General features: G+C 38.8%; 1 protein-coding gene across 9 annotated transcripts in view; it reads right to left on the bottom strand.

Moving 5' to 3' along the window:
- Window positions 1–16,377, bottom strand: part of SATB2 (SATB homeobox 2) — a 196,416-nt gene that overhangs the window by 50,882 nt on the left and 129,157 nt on the right. For all 9 annotated transcript variants that reach the window (XM_070508306.1, XM_070508300.1, XM_070508301.1 and 6 more), the window contains one exon: window positions 2,426–2,638. In XM_070508306.1, coding sequence (XP_070364407.1) covers window positions 2,426–2,638 — 213 coding nt within the window. The remainder of the gene's footprint in view (window positions 1–2,425; window positions 2,639–16,377) is intronic.

The raw sequence follows: 16,377 nt of genomic DNA on the forward strand, positions 1-16,377 counted from the left end.
GTGGGCTGGAACAAAACCCCTCAGAGAACTAGCATATATGGTTTGGAGCCCAGGCCATGGAATCAGAATAGCCAGAGTTCAAACCCTCGCTCAACCACTCAGCCAGGTGACCTTACACAAGTCATTTAACCTATCGGAACCTCAGTTTCCTCATCTGTAAAATGGCAATAACACAAAATTGTGAGGATCAAGTTCATGCAAAATGCTCACAATACCTGATACACAGTAAGTGCTCAATAAATGATCACTCTTATATTTATATTGTTGTTTTGTTATTAAGTGCTTCAAGGAATACTGACCAACTGAAGGATTACAAGCAAGGACTTCTGGAGGTTTAATTTTAAATCTGAAATTTCTTCAATGTATTTTAAACCAATTATAAAGTATGGGTGGTGTCTGGAAAATCATCTCCGTGCACCCAGATAAGGCTGCCCGTGTGCCCAAGCTTGCTGACTCCAACTACAAGGCTGGATCAGTGGGCCGCCCCTCAACACCTGTTCTCATGGAGAAAGCTCCCTGTGCTATGCATCTGTACCACTGAGCTGTGTCTGTAAAGAAGTTTGAGTAAAGAGGGAATCATGAAATGTTTAAAAGACCTCAGTAACTTCCCTTTCTCAATGTTTAACCAACAGAAAAAGAAGAAATGTATAAAGACCAATGCCATGACTATATTCTCAAAATTATTTTGAGGAAACATTTTACATTTATTTTCAGAAATCTTAAAACTGCAAAATTAAATGATCAATTTCCCTGTTCTTCTCGTCCCTATAGGGCACTTTTATCTAGGAATTGCCTAGGTGGGATTTTCTGCTGTTGAAAAAAGCAAAATACTGACCCTAACTGTGTGGCCTTGTAAACTGGTCTGGCTCTGAAAGCTATGAGGTCTTTGAAAAGATGCCTGCGATATAATCTCGTCAGAAAAATATTCTGAAGGAGTGGAAAACAAAACCCTCAGGCCTATGTTACTTTCCAACAAGTAGAAGTGACTTTCTGAGAAGGGATGCCTGGTTAAATGGCCATCAAGCAAGGCTGGACTCTCCTGTGCTGGCTTAATGGGCTTCAAAAGTGGCAAAAATATCAGGGAATTTAATAAGAGTCAATATTAGTGCAAATTAACCACTTACCCAACTTAATAACTCAATATATATGCCCCCCAATTTTTTTGAAAATCAAATTAAAAAAGCTTGGTTACACTCGTTCAAAGTAAACAGTCAAGAGACTCTTTTTTGGTTTAACAGTAACTAAAATTTATAATTCACTAAAAACTAAAGTGTTAGTATCACAATTTGGCAGTGCATGATAGAAAATGATCTTCAATTAAAAATCTATTGCAGAGTGCAAAAATATAAAAAGAGTTCAGATGTGTGAAAAAAATGAATATGCTTGAAAAAGCTCAAATATTTCTACCAGAAAAAAATTCTGCTTCTATGCTTAATCAGTTCTTTGGAACTTACCAGAAAACAAACTCATAAAACCAAAACTATAGTATTCAAGCAGGAAAAAATTTGGTTTCAAAGTACCCATTTTTCTGATTTGTAGAAATGTGTACCTGTTAAGTGTTTGTTTTGAGATGGAACTTGCAACCATCCTAGCAACAGTGAATGAGATGGCTTTAGCACAAATCTGTTGAGTCATAAAAATTTAGGGGAAATAGGGAGTAGGCTAGAAATGAGTGTGCTCAGATCTGCATTGGAAATGACCCTTGGCTGACCCGAGACCTTGAGCCTTCAGTTAGGATGTCTGAAGCACACAGCACTAATAGATGTGCGCATTCTCAGGAGGACCCGAGATCAGAATGCCTTGAAAGGTGGAGAAAGGAGGGATGGAAAGCTGAGTCATAGAGTCCTGTGGGGAGAGCACCCTAGGGAGGAAACTAATTAAGGCCTACCTCGCCATGACCACTGTCGAAGGGATCACTGAAGGATCCCCCAGTCACTCTGATCTAGCTGCTGCATATTCACGCTCCCATCACACACAGGTTTCTCCCCATTTTGTCTTTTCCAGATTGCACAGAGCAGAGCTTCAACTACCCTATGTGTCCCCTGCCCCCAACTACCCATAAATTGTATGCAAATAAACATACAGTGTGCTTGCTATGAAAACTCAGCTTCAAGGCAAATCCCCTAACCTCCTCTTTGATAACTAAGCAGTTGTATGGAGACATTCTAGAGCCTGCCCCTCCCCCACTCCTGCCCTCCTGCCATGTCAGGAAGAATGGTACTTTCCTAAAAGGACAGAAATGGCCCTTTAACCTAGTAAAGGCCAACCACCATTGTATGGTCAGAGGTTCACATCCTCCGACCAACATGGTCAGTGGATTCAGAAATCCTTGAATTGTGTCTGAGTCTTTGAGGGAAAACAGTATCAGCGAAGGCAAGATGTTTCCAAGGCACAGAGTGAAACGTCAATGGAGCAAATATCTCACCTGAGGGGTTCGGGAGGAGCTGGGGCTGCTCGAGGCCGACGAGACCATGCTCACATTGGGGTTCATGCTCCGCTCTCTCTCGTCCTGGTATATACGATCCCGCTCCACTTCCGGCAGATTGAGGAAATTCTGCATGGCCCTCAGGTTTACTAAAAGAGACTGAGAGGCTGTCCGAGGGTCTTCTTCCTTACGCAGAATCTCGGACAACAATCCCTGATTAAATGGAAAAAGAAAACAGGGCAAGTCATGTCTGCAGGTGAGTGTGCAGCGTCCTCTTCTGCCCCTCCCCCTTAGTCTAGTGTAACCAGCTGGCTGTGATGTCCAGAACCTCAGTCTAATTCCTGAGGGTTCTCCAGCAGGAAGATTTTGTGGGAATGTGCTTGCCTTCCGGAGGCTGTGCCTTATTTTGGACTGTTCTATTCTGACACTTTATCATCACTGTAATAATCGTCAGTGTGCAGAGATGCCAGCTAGCAAGGTAGGTGCCTGGGAAGAACTGTGAAACTGCAGTTACCACCAGGTGCCTCCTACAAGTATTTCAGGAACTGCTAGAACTCTCTGCTGGAAACTGGGAACACTTGGCAGTCCTGCTCAGCTTTACAAATCTGCCAAGTTTGGTAAATTTAGTTCCGACATTTAAACAGCATGGGAGATTTACATTGATTTAAAAAAAAAAAGTTTGGCTGAATTTCTGTTGACCGGCCACTGTTTTCAATATAGATATTTCTTATGGCAGAAAAGAAAAGAAAAGACACAAAGTAAATGGCTACAATTTGCATTAACCCTCTGACAACTTCTCAATCTACACACATAACAGGTATCCTTGCATTTGTACCAGAGGGCACCGAAACTTTTTTATAAGATGCTCTCAGAGGGAAAGCTCTAATCCCACCATTAAAGCAATGGAAATGTAGGCACATCTGATGAGGGGCGAGAGCACACCATAACTATAGCGGGCATAGAATGCCAGGACAGGCTCAGATCCTTTCTGAACACGTGATTCATCCAAACAGAAACCTTTAAATAGGAGATTAATGTTTTCATGGGCTCTGATGACAGAAAATTCACAAAGAAAAGGAAAATGTTGCCAAGTCTAGAGAAAAGTATTATGGACTGAAGAAAAGGGCTGGAGATCTGAGTAGGAATACTGGAGTACTTTGGGCAAAAGCAGATCTATTTCCATTCTACACACTTGTTAGATTATCACATGGAGTCATCACTTTCCATTCCCAGCTAACATCCCTTCTCAGGGCACTATGAGATCAGGACTAGGATTATCCCTCAGGAAGAGCTGGGATGTTAACCCCTGCATCTTAGAACAGATGGGGCAACCCCAAATCGTGAAAAGTAGATGTCAAGATGTTTCCACTGAGGGGAATATTAATGCGAAGGAAACGCTATCAGATTTGAAATACATGGCTTAAATATAAAAATATTGGCTACAAAAGGAATATACCATCTCTGGTTGGCCAGAAATCTTCAGGGTAATGTAGGCAATTTTTAAAAATAAAGCAATGCATTAGGGTCCAGCCCCGTGGCCGAGTGGTTAAGTTCGTGCGCTCCACTGCAGCGGCCCAGGGTTTCGCCAGTTCGAGTCCTGGGCGCCAACATGGGCACCACTCATCGAGCCATGCTGAGGAGGCATCCCACATGCCACAACTAGAAGGACCCACAACTAAAGATACACAACTATGTACCAGGGGGGCTTTGGAAGAAAAAGGAAAAAAAAATCTTTAAAAATAAATAAACAAATAAAGCAATGCATTACAATACAGGGAAGCAAATGTCACTTATAGGAGTGTGCATCACACAGTTATCAGCACTGCAAGGAGGCGATCACCACTTCAAACCTCAGGTTAGGCAATGTTACTATAATGAACCTACGCGCAGTATGCCAACTCACAGTTCTGCAACTCAAGTGTCATGTGACTTTGGTTAAAGAAGTCTTTATGACTGAGAATAGGATATGCCATACAACGAAGCTAGAAGAAATGTTAACAAGCGTGTGTCTGTGACATGCATGCCCAAGGAAAGGATAAGGTATGACATGTATGTAAAAATACCCTACTGGTAAAATGATTCTAAGAAAATCCAGATTTCTTGTCATGCTTTTAGAAGCAACGAGTGAGAAACTTGTCTTCCACAAAAGGTTATACAATCTAGGTACTGATTCTCTTTCTGAAATTAAAAGTAAGTTCTGCCTTAAGTTATCCTAATTTCCACTTGCACTAAGAAACCTGAAATATTCATAATGGATTTGTTTCTAAGATAAAAATCTACAAATTAATACGTGGAGAAGCAAAAGAGAAGTGGACCTAAAATCAATACCAACAAGACACTAAAGATTGATATTTACCAAGTTTTCTTTAATGATGAACTCTGCACATAAAGAATGTGTTGGTCTCCTCCTCTCTCTCTCTCTCTCTTTATCTCTCATAACTCTAGCATTTTAATAAATCTCAGACTACCAAATTTGGAGGAGATGTAGGATCTATCTGGACATACTCTTTATGATAGTTACTACGATTATACTCAAGGCATCTCAGAGGCAAAGTCTGTAAACTTATTCTTCTGTGAAATTATTTTCACAAGTCATGGAGTACATTATAGCAAAGACCTTGCATACAAAATAGTGAAGTAACAAAAACTATTGTTCTAACAGACCATGGTTCAAAATCCTAAGTTTGTTCATTCCGAATCAATAAAAAAAAAATCATTCCAAAGCATAATGTTTTTATTTGTTTCTTGTTTGGCTTGGTTTACTTTTTTTTCCACATTGAAATTATGGAGTTCCCTCCCCTGCATTTTTTACATGTTGGACGACCTCATAGGGAAATGAATCCATCTCTAAGAAAAATGAAGACAAAGCATCCTTGAAGATGACTGCTCATCAGCATCGTTTCTGAAGTGAATGAGACACAATATTTGTATTTTAAGGGGCTGGTGGAATATACTGTTGCCTCTGTTTCATTTGCCTAATTGAAGATAAAGTCGCAAACCAACAAGGTGGCTGGCACCACCTCCATGTATTACCCCAGAGAATGAGAACACTGTTCTAAATTATTTACTTAAAGCCTCATCTGTGTAGCTGTGGTCCCAAAGCAGATTCTTTTCACCTCAGACATTTTCAATAACAAGTGGCTAGCTTGTGGGCACAAGAAGAGTTTTAGTTGTTTTGTTGAGCCTTTTTCATTTTGGTTATTTATGTGCTTTTAACTATTTAACTGCAATTTAAAAACTATATAGTCCAAATTCTGCAGGCTCATAAATGTAAAGTGAGTTTATTTAGTTAGTTGAAAATCACCATAGAGGAAAAAAATCAGAAGAAAATCTACAGCAGAACTTATATACACCACGACTCACCCCATCTAATTATCAAGATAAGTAAATGTTGATCATATTGAAACTGCCTTGCATAGAACATGAATTAATAATTTATCTCACATAAATATTTCTAAAGCCCTTGCCACTGTGTTGTCTGGCATTTTAATTATCAACCAGCCAGGCAGGAGGTGTCACTTGGACATTCCCATTATGCAGCCTGAGATATAGAGCATGTGGCATGACACTTGGGCACTGAAAAAAGGTGTACTTTTATGAATAGAAAGGTCATGAATATTGAGAATGTGAAAATTGAGGAAAATTAATAAATTAACCAAGATATTGCTTATTAAACTTTCATATGAGTAACCATATTAAAACATATTGCAAGTACTGAGTCAAGTGGCCATTAAGTATTTTCCTCATCGTAGGCAACAGAGCCTTCTCGAGGGAGAGATTATAACAATTCCCTCCACAGAGTTAGCTGAGGTTATGTAAGACCAGGAAACATGTTGACTGAAAAGGAGTAGAGAGGGCATCTGCACAGGGTGGGAAGACACCTTGCACAAGAGCTCTAGGGTTACAAGTCACCGAAAAAAGAAGGGAGTCGGGCAGAAAGAACCTCTAGTCAGTCTTCTCCCTAGCCTTTCAATGGGGCATTTTGTAAGCTGCATAGTATCTCCAGCAGCAGCAAGGAATATATGAGGTTAGCAGAAAATTTGATGAAAGCAAAATAATTCAAAGTGCAAAACAAGATATAATACAACGCCATCTAGCTTGGTTGCTACAAAATAAAGAATTCGGGCTAATTTTTAAAATGAAAAATCGATGTACCTATTATTTCTAGTATTTTAAATAATATTTATTTATAACAAATTAAATGACCTTACAGTTTCCGAGTGTGCAATTTCTGTCAATGAGCTAACTTATTTACCTTGTTATGATTTCCATATTCAAAAATTTATATAGTTTGCCCCAAATTGTTAGTGTGCAAAATACATGCTGATACTCAGAAATGTTCGGGAAACATTACCATGACTGGCTCTATAAAATTTACTTTCAAGTTTTTGCACCAGCCCTTGAGGCCTTGTCTGGGATGGGTGAGAAACTGCCTTTGATAGGCTCTTCATTTTAAAGATTGGCACCTGAGCTAACAGCTGTTGCCAATCTTCCTTTTTTTTTCCTCCTTCTTTCCTGCTTTTTCTCCCCCAAATCCCCCCAGTACATAGTTGTATGTTTCAGTTGTGTAGTCCTTCTAGTTGTGGCATGTGGGACACCACCTCAACGTGGCCTGATTAACCATGCCATGTCCGCGCCCAGGATCCGAACCAGCAAAACCCTGGGCTGCCAAAGCAGAGTGTGCGAACTTAACCACTCGGCCACAGGGCCAGCCCCCAGGCTCTTAATTCTCGAAGAGAGCAAAAAGAGAACCCAAATGGGGGCCAAGTTCTAGGAATACTGAGTCTGAGCCCCTCAGACCTCGCCAGGCCCCCCGCCCCCTCAGGGCTGACGGCAACAGTTAAGGTCATTACTCACTAGATTTTAACAGATATCCATTCCTCATCATTCTCAGACCTTAGGTAATTATCTAGATTAGGCTATATCTCCCCTGATTATCTAGGGAAACCCCAAATTCAATATACCTATTACCAAAGAATGACAGATCAGTCTATTAATTTATTTCTTACTTAAGGCTTGGTACAAAGCTCAGAAAGGAATGAAAAGATTAATAAGACAGATTCTGCTGCCAAGGAGTTTACTCTATGATAGTTTATAGAAGCACAATGTAAAAGATGACAAGTGTCGTAAATTCGAGACCGAACTAGTGCCATTTCTGTTCAAAGGAGGGAGAAAGTCTTGCCAATTGCAGGACTCAGGAAAAATTTTGGAAGAGGCAGGACTTAACTTGGCTGGGATTTGAAATATACAAACATAGCACATGGATGTAGAGATAATGGGGAGACCAGGCAAAGGGGAGAGGGAACGGTGGACTGGACAGGATTAGAACATTTGAAGCAAAAGAAAGAGCATGCCTAATCCAGACATAAACAGAAGTTTCTGTTGCTTTAAAAGCTTAAAAAAAAAAGGAGTACAAAAACTGATAAAGTAGTAGGAGATATTTTGAAGTGAAAATAATACAGTCCACATTAATATAATTCTGAACTACTGGAGTATACACAAACTAACCAGCAAATATTACCCCCAAAATGAAGTGATATTAGATAATCTGTTCAGCCTTTTTGTCACCTGCAACAAATTAGGCTTTCAATATGCAAAACATCTTCCTTCCAGAAAAACAAATGATCGTGATTCCATTTAATTGTAATTTAATGAGGCATAATTTATTTTTTAAAGTGATATACACCAGGTGTGTACTGAGAGGAAATCGGCCCAGCCAAACCCCAGTGCTTCTCTTTGGAAAAAGCCTCCAACTCACCGGAGACTGTTTTATTTGTGTAAATTATATTTCTGTCTGTGGCAGGTGAAGTGGGACGTAGAAAGGGAACTTGCAAAGTGCACATATTTATTACAATACATATCTTTGAAGTAACTGAGCAAATACTTATCACACAAAGCAAACAATTTGAAAATGTTGGGCTCTCATCCGAATAAAGGCAGATATTAGAATACTGTAAATAAATCCCAAAGATAGCCTGTATATACAGCTGATTGCCACGCTAAGAGTAAAAGCATATGCTTAACACTTCTTTAGGAACATTTAGACTGGTTATTTTAGAGAAAATAAGCCCTAATCCTGTCGCAATCTATCTTAATTATTAATTATTAATTGTTGGATGTACAAACAAAGTATATAAACTCTTCTGAAATGAAGTCACATCTCTTAAGGATGTATCAATTGAAGCCTATTTAGTGAGCAGTACTGAGTCAGGAAATATATTTTAGTTCATAATTATATATTGCTTTAAACAAATAGTGTCAGAACCATCAGCAAAGTTAACAGGCACATATTCCCCCATTTTACAGACTAAGATTACAGAGGGTCAGAGGTGGAAGGGGCCTTGGCACTCACATGGTCCAACCTAGCATCCTGCCTCTGAACGTGACCTAGCTATCACATACTTCTCTTGGAATACAAAAAAGAAGTTCCCTCCAAAAGTATTCTTCACATTTCACCACCCCTTCTGCATGCTTATTTGTTAGTCTTAATTTTCACACAATTCTGAGATGTCTCGTCCCAGCTGACACGTCAGCCAAAATCGGGTCTCCTCATAAGAAAACCAGGTAATACCAAATGCCTGGTGCAATCACACAAAAATGAACTCTTAAATTGCAATGGTTAACGAAGTTAGCCAAAGCCGCAAAAGCAGCTGCACGGCTGTGGAAGGTATTGCAATCCCACCATCTGAAAGCAGCCCTAACAGTATCGGCTTCCTCCTAACCTCCAATCTCATTTCCTCCCAGACGCTCCTAGGAGGCATCTCCCCTCTGCTCACGAATATAAACAGGTTTCCCTGGGTCCCATATTCATAATCTATAACTCTACTATGAGCCTGACTGCGGATATTCATCTCTGTAAGGCTAAAAATACTCACACCCTCCACCCTCCAGAGCATTGCTTAGCCACAAAGCCAGAGTACTTAGTCTGATTTGAATAAAAGGTATACAGGACACAACAATGACAATTTGATTTTTATTATTAAAGATGATGTGTTAAATCCTCAAAGAAAATGTCGTTATTGCATTAGTTTAATAAAACCTCTCTCTTTTATTACAATATTTCTTTATTAGGAAAGACAGCATATGCATGTGGCATTTTTGTAGGATGGGGGTGGATAGAATTGAGCATCTAAAGGGAATTAATGAATTCTGCAAATATAAATGCATATACAAAAGTAACATTTGCAGACAAATGTTGTTGCTGCAGAAAAGCATTCTGCAAATGCACTAAGAGACTAATGCGTCTTTGTGTCTATTACCTACGCTGCAGTTGGCAGTCCTTCCTCTCTCCTTCGAATGCAGATGTACTGGTTCTATCTTGCACTTACGACACTTCTCAACTGTTAGATTGTGCTACTATGAACCCTTCTTCCTCCCATTGAACAGTAAACTCCCCGGGAGCAGAATCTGTCATTTAATGCTTAGTGGTTAGTTGGGGATACACAGGAATATAGGGCTCTAAGATGGCACCAAATGAGTATTTTTCCTTTTTCTGAGCAGTGGGAGTCCTATCTCTGCTGAACAGCCAGCAGCAGGCCCTGATGGACCACCATATTAAAAGCCTGACTCACATGTACTCAAGATCTTTGCATTCAACCTATTGAAAACAAGACAATGGAAACTGAAATTCTGGGCCATGCACATTCTACTTTAAAACAAATACTCTATGTACCCCAAATCTGAAATTTATTAAATGAAACACTACCCTCACTGACAGCTTTCTTTCCAGTGTATACAATAGAAGTTCACTTGTGCCACCTGACACATCAGAGTACAGTAAGCATGCAACACCAAGTGAGTGGGTGCAACAGAACATTCTTGAAACCAAAAGTCTGCACTCTCCTAGCTGCAATCTCCTTGTCCAAGCCACACTCAAGCACGTACAACAGAAGAACTTTGCCAAAAACAGATTCCTGGCAACTTCCCTGTTTTTTACCTACCTAATCTGTGCAATGACAGGTGCAATTAGACAAACAGTCCCATCTCGTTTTCCTCCTTACCCCTTCCCTCCTTGTCTTTAGAAAGTCTTAGGTACTGGCATGGGGGGCTATGCACAGTCTAAGTCAAAATTTTCCAAACACATCAACACCAAAAAGCAAAAGCAAACAGAGAGCTGAACAGGTTCTCTTTGGAAACATGTTGCCAGTGGTGTTCTCAGCTCTGGGCACATACTTGGTTTCTACTAACACCTCAAGTACCTGGCACCACGACTATTACATTCACATAGTTCTGGGCCCTGCTTATTCCTAGTTTCCGGGAGTCTTCTGTGAAACAACGGTTGGCAAACTGCCTAAAAAATTTACTAGCTTTGGCTACTTTGTCAAAACATTGGCAAAAATAGTACTTCCCAAAAACAAAACAAAACAAAACAAAAACATACATTTATTGACTATTTCTATCTCAAATGTATCCAGTGCATTCAGATATAAAAAGTAAGCCAGTAGATTAACATACGCGTTAACTGTCCTAAAGCAAATGTAAAACATTATTGTTTCCTGCTGATATATTTCTGCTTTAACTTCAATCACCTCCAGGGTCCAAAGCACCCGTTCTCCCACGGTACATACGACACATCACAGTACTTATTATACCACAACGGGATTACTGGTTTGAAAAAGTATGTTTACTCCTTGCATCTCCTTAAAGAAGGAACTGTGTCTTTCATCCTCTGCTCCCTGACAGCAGAAATGACTGAGAACAAAGTGGTTATGAACGTGAGTTATGAAGTCAGAATTGCTGGGTTCAAAACTGGGCTTCAACTGGACAAGGATGAATTAATCTCCCTATGGCACAATTTCCTCACGTGTAAAATTGAGATGACTGTACTTCCCTCATGCCTAGCACAGTCTCTGAATGAATAACAAAGATTTGTTCAATGAATGGATAAATAGATACAAAACTAATATCAAAGTACAATTCTTATTTTAAATTTGCAGCTTCAAATATTCCAGGACCACCACTCATATTTTGCTAAATGTCTTCCCATATGGAAAGCAGAAAATACAAAGAATAAATTTTAAGAAGTTAGATAGCTCAAATTATTTGGGATAGAGGAGAATGTAAAGAAAAATATAACAAATTATATAAAGTAAAATGACCGCATGGATATTCAGGATAGCACTAAACTAAGATATTCATTTTATACTTCAGAAAAGTAAAACAACTTTTCTTTCCTAAGTAACTTTGTAGTCATTTAAAATAAACCTTAATCTGCATGACTGTTTAATAATTATTAGTAAATGATAAAATTCATTCAGTACATCATAACTAACTTTTCTATAATGAAATGCAATTAAACAGATTAGAAAACACCAGAGTGCTTCATAAGTGGGACAAGTATTGTTTCATGAAGCCTTTTTTTTCTTTCAGGAAGGCTTTGTTTTAGAAATATACATAAAGATATAGGTGGAAATGAGATAGAGTTCAAGATAGACACACACACACATGTGCAAGCAGACATACAAACACATGTGCACATGTGTGAGTGTGTGTGTCCCAGCTCATGATGTAGAAAGTATTTCTTTTTGGTGTTGGGTTTTGCAGTCAGAGAAGTTTGAAAGTAAATGCTGTAGTCTATAGTGACAATTTTAGGCATGTAACTATTAGATAGAGCTTAAATAACCTTGTAATTTCCAATTGACTTCAAATTGATTCAGTTATATTTTTTCTCATAGCATTTCTGGCCTTTAAACTTAACTCACTTTATTTAAGCAAACACGCACTTAACTCCAGGCCAAACGGTCATCATTTCAATCAGTGGCCAGGAAAGGATCATTCCTTGTCTTTTATTACTTTAAATAAGCAATGGTGAAGAGTATACAAATGACAGGATCTAAAGCTAGTGTTTCATTGTATGTCTCCTTTACTTTTTAATTTTTTTAAATTAAAAAATTTTACTTTAAATATAAACATCACCCAGGGTTTGGGGAGACAGTCAGACAATAAAGCCATAGGCCTTCACGCTAAAAGCGCAGGTCTCTACTGAGACGCACTGGAGGGGAAAGAAAGCCCTTCCTGAGGATGGAGTCCTCTTATCTGTGTGACATGAGCTGATCATTCCTTGTTAGACAATAACGACAAAAGCTTATAAAACCATCACCAAAAGCCAATCTTTTTAGTAAAAGGGGAGAAGTCTGAATTTTCTAAAATTAGTTCAGTAGCTAATTTTTAAGGACACTGGCCAGGGATGAAAGGAATAGATAGAACAGTGTGCTACCATGTTTGTTTCCTCTGATTCTTTGGGATGAGTTTTGTGAAGAAGGGGGGAAAAGTCTCCATATTTTCTTTTACATAAAATTTTCTATTTCAAGTGGCTTTAGAAACGGGGAGAGGGTTATATACGTTTGACAGCTGCTGAGTCAACCTTCTCTCTACCCAGAGCATATACAAAGCCAGTATCTCCTCTACGCTTTTTTGCTGAAATTGCCTAAAAGTTGCTAACTAATGATAGTCTTTCTATGTACAGGAGGAGCTAAAGTGAGACCACTATCTTAAGGACCATCCTTAAGCCATCTAATAACATTGAGACACTGCTATCCTGGGAGATATTAATATTATTACAATCTTTAAATCTATGAACTCAAGCCAGTGATTCTGAAATGAAAGAATGCTTATTTTATGAAGCAAGCAGGGCCATCTTTTCCTACTTTATTAATTTAATGTTGAAATCAAAAGAGGCTATATTATTTGCTTCAAAACCCAATAACATGTTCATGCCTGATCTGCAGCATTTCATATTTATAGCCCAACTTTCAGTGGGTGGACTTCCTTTTTCTCACAGATTTCCTTGTCATTTTATAACCAGCTCACTGGACCATGGAGTCAAGACCCCTGGACTTACATTGTGTTCTATTCCTGTGTGACTTGCTGAGTGCCTGTAACACTGTTGAATACTGAGAAATAATGATAACTGAGACCAAAGGTTGGCTGAAAAAGAATTCTGAATATCTTGGGGGTCAAGTTTTCTACAAGTGGAAATTGTATGTATAATTAAATCATGCCTGTCTTTGGCTAACCATATGTATAAATCAAACAAAGGACTTAAAAGAGAAGTTTCTGCCCCAAAAAACTGACTGCTAATACACTGAAGCTCGGACTCCCAAATATTTCAGTTAAGTTTTCATTTTGTTGCTACACATCTCTTCCTGACTGTACCACTTCAAAATATAATGTTTAGCAAGTCCTTAGACATTTTTAAACTTAATAACATGGGTGTGCATATATGATAAACACTGTGCCAAAAAAGCATAACAGCAAAACCCATGTCATTTCACACAAAGACATTTACATTTCTAGCTGTTGACCTTACTGCCAACTTTCCTGATACATCATTCAATCTAATTTTCCAATCTGTTGAAAACATTCTCCAGTTGCTGAGTGACTTCATAAATTATATTTATGACCCTGGCCTTAAGTTTCTTCAACTGATTTGGCTTTCATGAGTAAACGGCAGACTTTTTTGCAAAGTCTCATAAAAAATAAAAAGTAATCAACCAAGTGAGTTCCCAAAGGATTTTTAGAATCCTCTTCTCTGTCAGACAAGACCAGGATGAACAGCTTTCTCAAGCAAGGCTTTCGACAAAAGGTTGCAAACTGGGTAACTCTTTTTCGTCAAAACTGAAGAAGGAGAAAGACACCAAATTAGAGACCTACTGTTACAGAAGAATAGCACGTTTTGCAAAACACATCTGTGCTTCCACAGAGAACATGTTGCTAAGAATTGGCTCAGGAGAGCTACCTGAGACACAAAATGAACATGAACTTTCTGAGTTATGGCATAATTTGCTAGATGGAAAAAAAAACTATACTACATAAATAATGAATGTAGCCAAACTTCTTATTGCTGATCCTTGTTTAAGAATGTTTCCTGAACCCCACCATAAGGTGAGGGGACAGTGGTGCAGAGAAGGGACAAGGCTCGCACCTAATTTCCCTTTTTGGGCATTCTAATGCTCCCATTCATACCTGGCAGGGCATCCGTTCCAATGAATTTAGCCTAGTTTGGATCAAAGCTTCCTCTACTTCATTTAACAGATTTGCTGAGACGGAAGGTCTCAGAGGAGAATGGATGTTAGTAAATGGGGGATTCTGAACATATGAATATGTAGGTCATTGGATTTTTAAATAAATTAGAGAATAGTTTATCTATTAAGGAAGATTCGCTGTACATATTTTATGAAACCATGCTTATTATAGGTCAGTGGACATTGCACAAGTATCCCTTGGTAATATTAAGTCTTTTAAAATACCGTGAGAAAACTTTTCGTACTATCATACGCCTCTGATTAATTTTTTAAGTCCATAAAGTGACAAGGGGCAAAAGAACGTTTCAGGTTAGGATTCATAATCAAACTGTCAAAACGCAAAGAAGTAAACTTAGTAAATAGCCAAGTAACTTATTTCACGTCCATAGGCCAAGTAAGTAAAAGTATGCTAACACTAAATAAATTCAGAATATAAGCAAGGGAAAACATATATGCAAAAAAACAAAAACCTGACAGAGCACTGGTTCTATAACTTCTCAAAACTATTATTCCTCCAGATACCATCTGCCTCACTGACAGAGCCAGGGCCAGGGAGTAAAGCTGCTCTGAAACTCACCAGAACCACGTAAGTCACTGTTGGGGCTCAGTAAGGATGGTTTCTATTGAAGTCAAGTTTGGGAGACCTCATAGGGCCTCAAATCAAGGTCTGTTTGTCTCATTCTCTCTCTCTCTTTCCTTTCTCTTTCTCTCTCCCCACATTCAATATCCACAAGTAAATCTGGCCAATATCAATATCATACCATTGAGTTCAGGGGGCTCATTTTAAAACAAGCATAGTGATAATATTTTCAAAGGACAATAATACAGTAAAAAATTTTGTAGAATTCTATACTATTCCTCTAACAACATCTTTCTTATGATTTATTAACAATAGTAGCATTTTTAAAGAAAGAAGTACAGTAAAGATTTCTATACTATTTCCATGAGAGCATCTTGCTTTAAACTTGTAAAGGGAGTAGGCATAAAATTGAAGAGATCTTTTATTCAAACTACCACCCCATGGTATAAGCAAATGCCATCTAGGCTAGCAATAGCATTGATGGATAACCTGGGATAAGAAGCACAGCCTGAGATGAAGATTTATTAAGGAAGTACTTCCGGGGCAAACTGGTAAAGGAGTGGGAGAAGCAGGACAGGGAAGGGAAGAAACCCAAGCAAAGCCCCAGCCTCAGCTTATCCTGCAGAGAAAGCTCTGGAGTGGAAGTCACACGTCAGAGCTGTCCCTACTCCAGGAGGCAAGGAGCTGGGCTAACAGACATTAGTGAAGCATTTCCAGCTCTCTGTCAGTGTGAGCAAAGCCAAGCCCAGGAGCCTGAGGAAAGTCCTTTGAATGAAAAGCCAACCAGGAGATACTAGATTTTACAAGTAAAAGCATGAGGTGGGGAGGGGGCAGGGTGGAGCATCAAAAGCAGAGCAGGCATGTTACCTGCCTTGTGCCTTGGCTTCCCCTGGTGTACTGACAATACCACATCGCTTTATGACAATAGGTAACAGAAATGCTTAGAAATGTATTATAGGATTGACTGAATATTGATGACCAGATTGGCAAAAGACTGTCTATCTCTAACTCCAGTAGAAGTTACAACCTCGTCATGAAGTGTGGGTAGGGTATCATTTTATCAAACAAATGCATTTTATGTTTTTAAAAGACATAGTGATTAAAATAAAAATGTATTAAAAGTAAGCTCTTGGAAAAATAGCTCTATTCCCTTAATTATGTTATTTAACATCACCAAATGACATAGTGCCAATGGATCAGATATACAAGGTAATTAATAGTTTCTGTTTGGAGAACTGGCATTTTCAAATGTTATTTATTATGAATTTGAGTTTTTCATCTGGAAGTCTTTAACACAAAAAACTAGGCTGATATGGGCTTTTTTTTTTACAACTCTAGCTTCATTGACA

Source organism: Equus asinus, chromosome 4 (genome assembly GCF_041296235.1).
Source record: "Equus asinus isolate D_3611 breed Donkey chromosome 4, EquAss-T2T_v2, whole genome shotgun sequence".
NCBI lineage: Eukaryota > Metazoa > Chordata > Mammalia > Perissodactyla > Equidae > Equus > Equus asinus.